The sequence below is a fragment of the Xenopus laevis genome, chromosome 3S (genome assembly GCF_017654675.1).
Source record: "Xenopus laevis strain J_2021 chromosome 3S, Xenopus_laevis_v10.1, whole genome shotgun sequence".
Lineage (NCBI taxonomy): Eukaryota > Metazoa > Chordata > Amphibia > Anura > Pipidae > Xenopus > Xenopus laevis.
Window position 1 is genome coordinate 44,760,054 of NC_054376.1, and position 7,866 is coordinate 44,767,919.

Here is a 7,866-nt window from a genome sequence, read left to right on the forward strand (position 1 = left end):
GGCAAATTCATCAAGGGTCGAATATCGAGGGTTAATTAAACCTCGATATTCGACTGGGAATTAAAATCCTTCGACTTCGAATATCGAACGATTCGAAGGATTTTAATCCAACGATCGAAGGATTATCCTTCGACCAAAAAAAGTTAGACAAGCCTATGGGGACCTTCCCCATAGGCTAACATTGGGTTCGGTAGCTTTTAGGTGGCGAACTAGGGGGTCGAATTTTTTTCTTAAAGAGACAGTACTTCGACTATCGAATAGTCGAACGATTTTTAGTTCGAATCCTGCGATTCGAAGTCGTAGTCACAGATCGAAGTAGCCCATTCGATGGTTGAAGTAGCCCAAAAAACACTTCAAAATTCGACGTTTTTTTACTTCGAATCCTTCACTCGAGCTTGGTGAATGGGCCCCTATGTGTTACCACTATGTAGCACAGAATGTTGTCCCTAAAGCTATAGGTGAGTTGTACTGACTGAAGAACCCAGGGTGTACATCTGTACAACGATCACCCACCATCATCACACTGATGCTCTCCACTTTAAGGGTTTAAGCACACAGGCAGATTCGGGGAGATTTAGTCGCCAGGCGACTAAATATCCCCGAAACTGCCCGTGTGTTTGAACCCTAACACTGGTGTTAAAAGTCCTGCAATTTTGCCATTTGCTGCTTTTAGCACACAACACAGACAGGGTGGGTGAAATCAAATTCAGAAAACGTATCAATAGATTTCTGGTACTTTCTGGCCTAATCAGTATTAGGAATTGAATTAGTAGGGACTGCTGCAGGACAGTTCCTGATGGGAATCATTGAAAGTCGCAGTTAGCAGGCGGCTGTCACAAAAAGGCACCCTTTTCCTTTTGGCTATCCCTGACATTCTGATCAAAATGCCATGTGTTCCATAGTCCCAAAGCTGAATTCTGGCAATTCAGGGTGAAACACAAACATGTCCTCTTACTTGAAAAAGCCAAGAAATTTGCTTGTTTTACCAATAAACATTGCCTTACACAGAACAATAGAAAGTGACTGAACTGGAAATGAAGGCAGGAAAGTCTGGTTCTTTTCCTGCCTACACTAATTTTGAAATTAGCTAACCTCCTGTGTGTGCCTTAGGCCAGACCCAGAAGGAGTATCTTTAAATTACGTCTATAATGCTTGGTAGGGTCCCTTATAGCTGTAGCAATGCTGCATTCACACTAACTTGTGCCAGTTCGGACAGATAGACAAGTTCCAGTAATATCACCGGATGCTGAGAAAAGGTTGAGGTGCAACTGCTTGTCAGGCTACTGTAGTTTGGAATCATGGCAGTTCACAAAGAAAAACAAGAAATAGTCAATAAGCAATTTCATCAGCAATTGCCATAGAAGTAAATGGGGGAAGTGAAAGGGTGGAGTAAATAGGGGGACAGACCCCTAACATCCCCAAGCAGTTTCTCTGCTGGCATCCCCCCTATAACCTTGATTATGAGTGCAGAGACAGGGGTGTAATCCCCATTACTGTACACACACAGTGAGGATTTTGGCCAGAAAATTCACACAAGAGTTTTTGAGCAGATTTGCTGGGGTTTTTTTTTCCTGACACCAGAGAAAACGCCCAATGTAGCCTAAGAGAACAAGTAAACCAATTACAATAGAAAAAAAAAAACACATTACAGCTGTCTAGACAGCAGCCAAAAACAGAAAAAGCTGCATGTGGTATAGCAAGCTCATATTAATTAAACAAACTGTTTCTCTGACAACTAACACGGGCCAAAGCTATTACAAACATATTTTATCAGCATTTTTTCTAAACTGCAGCTGTAACACTAAGGAATGGAATAGAACATCAAGTCTCTACTTGCTTCCTGCTGCTAAAGGCTGGATTGTCTCAAGCACCATCTCACCCTAGCACTGCTCCCATTAGATGTCAGACACTTGCATTCCCAGGGCAACACCATCCAGACACTAATAAATACTGCTTGTAACTATACTCATCCAGCCATTCTGTCATCAAAGAATTTTCTTTATGTTCAGGAGGCAGAGCCCTTATTAGGATTGCCCAGCATGTAGCCCTTCAGCTACTGTTTAACTACCATAGCTAATATTTAACTACCATGCCTAGCAAACCCAATAACTGATGATTGCCTGTGGATGCTGGGAATTGTAGTCCTAGGAATTTGCTGGTAACATTATATCTACCATTATATATATACCATTATATGAAGGAGTGCTTTTTTTTCTATATCTATATATAGTTACTGCAGAATTTACAACAAATCAAATAGTCAAAAAAGTGGAGGTTTATTTGAGGTCCAACGTTTCGGTTCTGTACAGGAACCTTCGTCAAGGGAAGATTCCTGTATGGAACCAAAAACGTTGGACCTCAAATAAACCTCCACTTTTTTGACTATTTGATTTGTTGTAAAATTATACTTGGAGGGCTGTCAATTTCTGCAGTAACTATTTGATTTTCACAGACTGGCACACTGGCTTCTTAATTCCCTTATGGTTCTGTGTTCAATTTGATATATATATATATATATATATATATAGTATATTTTTCAATTGGAAAATGGAAGAATAAGACTTTGTAGGTACCTAGGCATATACTACAGAATAGGGCACAGCTAGAGCACTTACAAGCAAGAAGTAATAAAATGACTTGTTAATTAAGATACAGTAGGAAAAGCATCCCTATAAGCAGGTTTAGAAAGTGCAGCACATCAGATGTGGGTATGTTATGTATAATGAGTCATCACCATGACATGTTTAATCATACAAAGCCTTTAGTAAGTAAATATATATATGATACACTGCTCCACAAACAAGGCGTTCTGATGAATCAGCAGCCGGGGCTGCCATACAGCACAGCTTCTCTGCGACACCCTTTAATGGATCAGTCCCATGACTGCCCCGAGTATTTCTAAAAATAACAGTGACCAGATCTGCCCTTACCTGCCAGAGCCAGCCCCAGCCCGGAAGTCAGGAGGGTGAAAGTAACAAGTGTAGGAAGAGCACAGACGGAGCCATCCATTGTCACCATTCAGGTCGGGCCACTGCCTGGTATTCGTATTCCCACAAGGACGAGAATGGTTTGTTCCCCTACTGCTCTTTGGAGTTCGGCGGTCCCAGGAAGATTTGTTACTCGCTGAGCCTGTGAATGCAGATTACCCGAGCACGTGACTCCGCAGCTCCGCCAATGGGAAGAGAAGAGGAGGCAAAGTCAGCTGTGCTTTGGATACAGAACAGGGAGGGACACCGGTGGGAGGATTTGTTGTGTCTGTACAAACTGGGCAGCGCGTGTATATAGAAAGTTACACAGCACATGATGCCTTATTGAGGTTGGGGCAACCGGGACACCGCAGGAATTCCCAGTATTATCAGCGGATATGGCAACCGTATGAGCAGTTTATGTCATTCCGGAAGGGTAGTACTTTTCCTCGCACAATGAATAGCCTACAAGCAGACTCTGAAAAATCATTCACAAAAAATAAATAATGGTTGTGGGGATTTTTTTTTTAGTATCCATTCCATTAGTATTCATGTAAGTGCATGTTGTTTCAAAAATAGGGGGTTTTAGTTACTAAGTTATGGCCACAACATTGTTAAGCCACCGTACCATTTCAGGGTAAACCCCATATGGTGTAACTACTATTGATCACACACACAATCATGGATGCAACGACACTAGGGTCAGGGGCGCTCCACCAATGACGAGAGTTGAGCCACTCGCCTCAGACAGCAGCTCCCCCCTGGTTGCCAGGGCGGCAAAAATGCCTCTCCTGGTAACTAAGAGCCGAATTCCCAGTTTTCAACCCGGAAATTCGGCTCTTCTAATGCAGAGAGCGCAATTGCGTTCTCTGCACTAGCGCCGTGCACCACCCCCGACCCCCTACAGTGCTGAAAAGGTGAGCGCCGTGAGCAGGGGAGGGGGCGGCAAAGGGAGGCCGCCTCAGGCGTGAAAAGGCAAGGATCGCCGTTGTCTAGGGTTTCCAGGTCTAATTTTCAAAACCAGCTACAAAACCAGCCCAAAACTAGCCAAGAGGCACTCCAAAAGTAGCCCAAAAATAGCACAATATGTGCAGTGAAAAAATCTAAAAAAATAAACGAATATATGTGAAAATATGCCTTTTTCAAATTTTCAGTTTCGCATATTTTTCCATGAAGCAAAATGGAACAGGTTCGCCCTTCACCAGGGGTGTAAATACAGAGAGTGGCCCAAGAGGTATAGAGGTCCTATAAGGCCCTAATACATATTCAATACATATTGGTAAAACAGCTCAACCTCTAGACATTTTGGTGGGCAGCAGATTTTTGTCCCAAAATTGTCTGAAATTGAGGAAATGCGAGAATGCTTAAGAGGGACGGGAAACTGGGGTACAGACAGTAATGGAACTTGGTGGCGGCGGGCCGTGCAGCCGGGCCCGTCCCCACCCTCGTCTGCGTGATTTTTCTCTGACGCTGTAGCCAACTCCAGCCAGCTGCAGCGCGCGTAGGGTTGCCACCCGGCCTAGCCGGTAAAATACCTGCCAAGGCCGGGGCCGGTATTACAAATTTACCGGCAATGTAGCTGCCGGTAAATTTGTAATACAATTAATAGGAGCCCTCGGCCTGCCCCCAATCCCCTGGAACTTACCTTTTCTTTACTTCTTCAAGCGTCTGTGGCGTGGCTCCGCCCCTTTTGATGTCACGGCCCGCCCCTTTGTGTCCCTGCCCCTCCAGCAGCCGGTAAAAAAAAATAAAAAAGGTGGCAACCCTAAGTGCGCGTGATCTACCGGGGGGGCCCTGTGGGGGTGCGGGCCTTGGCCCAGTTGCACCCACTGCTCCCCCGGTAGTTATGCCCCTGGGTACAGAGCCCACAATCTGCTAATTCCTGACTTCTACACAAGTCAGTCCCATTGCATGCTGGGTATTATAGTTTTACATTAAACTTGGCAGTTGGCAAATTTTTAAACAAAAACTACATTACCCAACATGCAGTGGGAGATACAGGCTTGGCACATTAGGGCAAGAAAAAACTTTGGCTGGTTTCCAAAGTACAAACCAGCCAAAGGCCCAAAAAGTAGTCCATATCTGTACCTTGGCTAGTTTGTACTTTCAAAACCCACCTGGGCTTTAAATTAGTAGCCCGATTTGGCTGGAAAACTGCCAACCTGGCAAAATTAGTTGCCAGTGCAACATGTCCGATTTTTTGAAGGGCTGCCCGGGTCAAAACTGTCTGCCTGGCTTTCCAAATTAGGAAAACTGGGCAGGATTCCCTATGATTGACACATCATAGCCCCTCCCCTGACATCATGACCTACCACACAGCATAATAGCCCTGCCCACTGCATCACGCCCCGGCCTAGATTCAACTGGGCCAAATGGTGGCAACTCTAAATGGCGCTCAAATTTCTCCACAGATTAATCTGCGATGAGATGCCATTGTGTCTCCAGCAGGCCGCAAGTGGGTGCAGGCTGAGGTTCAATCACACCTTTGATAGTTACATCACTGCATATGATGGCCCTATTAACATGTATTTATTATTAACATGTAGAGTAAGTTGTTTATACGAGTCTGAAAACTGAACAAGGCTCTGCCCTGATTGACATGAAATTCAGCCAATTATGAACCACCACATCATAACCCTGCCCCTAAACCATTGTTTTGCTCCTCTGTGTCACCCGTTGTACCCCCTTTTGCCAACCCTAGTTTAGAATTTCACCACATCCTGCAATCCCAAAAATGCCCTGGTTTCCTGCTATATGTAGATGAACCGCACCTCTCACCTATGATATTCCTGCCCTGGTGGTGCAGCTCTCTCTAGAAGGTCGGCACACGGTAGTACAAAGTAGTAAGTTTAAAGGGATACTGTCATGGGAAAAAAAAATTTTTTCAAAATGAATCAGTTAATAGTGCTACTCCAGCAGAATTCTGCACTGAAATCCATTTCTCAAAAGAGCAAACAGATTTTTTAATATTCAATTTTGAAATCTGACATGGGGCTAGACATATTGTCAATTTCCCAGCTGCCCCCAGTCATGTGACTTGTGCTCTGATAAACTTCAATCACTCTTTACTGCTGTACTGCAAGTTAGAGTGATATCACACCCTCCCTTTTCCCCCCCAGCAGCCGAACAAAAGAACAATGGGAAGGTAACCAGATAACAGCTCCCTAACACAAGATAACAGCTGCCTGGTAGATCTAAGAACAGCACTCAATAGTAAAAACCCATGTCTCACTGAGACTCCTTCAGTTACATTGAGAAGGAAAAACAGCAGCCTGCCAGAAAGCATTTCTCTCCTAAAGTGCAGCCACAAGTCACATGACCAGGGGCAGCTGGGAAATTGACAAAATGTCTAGCCCCATGTCAGATTTCAAAATTGAATATTAAAAAATCTGTTTGCTCTTTTGAGAAATGGATTTCAGTGCAGAATTCTGCTGGAGTAGCACTATTAACTGATGCATTTTGAAAAATTTTTTTTTTCCCATGACAGTATCCCTTTAAGAGAATTGCACAGGGTTAATCCCCCCCCCCGGAACGTTGATGCATAGGTGGTCACTTAAATAAAAGGGGTAAGCTCCCCACCTGCAACATATATGGTGTTTTGTGCAATTCTTTTAAACTTCCTGGTTTCCTGCTAGCCACTTACTAGATTCCTCACAGTCACAGAGACTGTGAAATCACTCCCCTTATTACATAAACCACACTTGCACTTGGAGACAGGTCTTGGAGACAGATGTCACCAGCCTGCCCCTAAAGGCGGTTGTTCTACTCCTCTACATCACCCGCACTGCTCCCTTTCCAGGCTGTCTGTCCAATCCATGAAAGGTGGCACCACACAGCACGTGGACCCAGTTTCCTTTAAAAGACAATGACTAAAGGGGGGGAATAAAAATGCGATGGGCGATGTTTTAACACCGGCGATTTCTGTAATTGCTGGTGGAGAAGCATTTTTGGAAGATATGTCGTCTGCAGTCGTGCATTTTTATCACAGGAGACAAATCTCCCTCTAGGCCATAACCGAAAAGTCCTGGTTTTCTGTCAGCCAGCTACTAGAGATTCTCACAGTCACAAAAACGATTAAATCACTTCCCTCATCATAGAGCAAACCTGCAGCTGCCCAGAGACAAGAAGTCTGAAGAACACTGATGCTAATGTCTGTGCAGTTCCTTGGGGGATCATAAAGAGTTGTGGTATATTTGGGGGCTACAGTGTGTTATGTAATGCTTAGGGCAACAGTAAATATCAGTTACACCCTTATGTGCCCTTGATCCACCCAGCTTTGCATAGTTTTCCACAAAGGAACCCATGTTTTCAGCTCAGCAAATCAGGACTGTTTCACCACAAATAGGATCCCCCACGGAGTCAACCTTTATTTTCTGCAAATAATTGTAGACATATATATGTATTGAACAAATTAGATTTTTAGAAGGTGCACACCCAATTTCAATTTAATAGTGAGGTGCTTGTCCCATGAAGACGCCCATGTAGAGTCTCCAAAAAAAATCAATCAAAAGATAAATATAGGGACTGCACACTAGAAATGTAAAAAGGCAAAAGTTTAGTACATTTACAAAAATTACACTCACATATTCAGCTATGGCCCAGTATTGGCCCTACGTGTTTCGACCACAAGAGTGGTCTTCATTAGTGGCAAAAGCCATAATTTATTACAAAAAAGAAAAAAAATGAATTACTTATCCTATGGGCATATCAATAAAGGCAGTATAGAAAAAGGAGCAGAAAAAAATGTGTTTGTTCTAATTTTTTACTGCTTTTTTCTCAAATCAAGAAAAAAGTCACCTTGATAAACTGTCCCCTTTGTTTTATCGGCACTTGCCTTTAAAAATCCCATCAGCTGAGGGCAGCCTATATTTGGTAATCACTTAAAGGGGCCTGTAACTCA

The 7,866-nt window shown here is 43.6% G+C and overlaps 1 protein-coding gene across 5 annotated transcripts in view; it reads right to left on the minus strand.

Moving 5' to 3' along the window:
* mfge8.S (milk fat globule-EGF factor 8 protein S homeolog) overlaps positions 1 to 3,243 on the minus strand; it is a 40,780-nt gene extending 37,537 nt beyond the window's left edge. For 4 of the 5 annotated variants that reach the window (XM_018254322.2, XM_018254324.2, XM_018254323.2 and 1 more), the window contains exon 1: positions 2,931 to 3,243. In XM_018254322.2, the coding sequence (XP_018109811.1) occupies positions 2,931 to 3,018 (88 nt within the window). In that variant the 5' untranslated portion in view covers positions 3,019 to 3,243. 5 annotated transcript variants of the gene reach the window in all.
* Between the last annotated feature and the right edge of the window lie 4,623 nt (positions 3,244 to 7,866).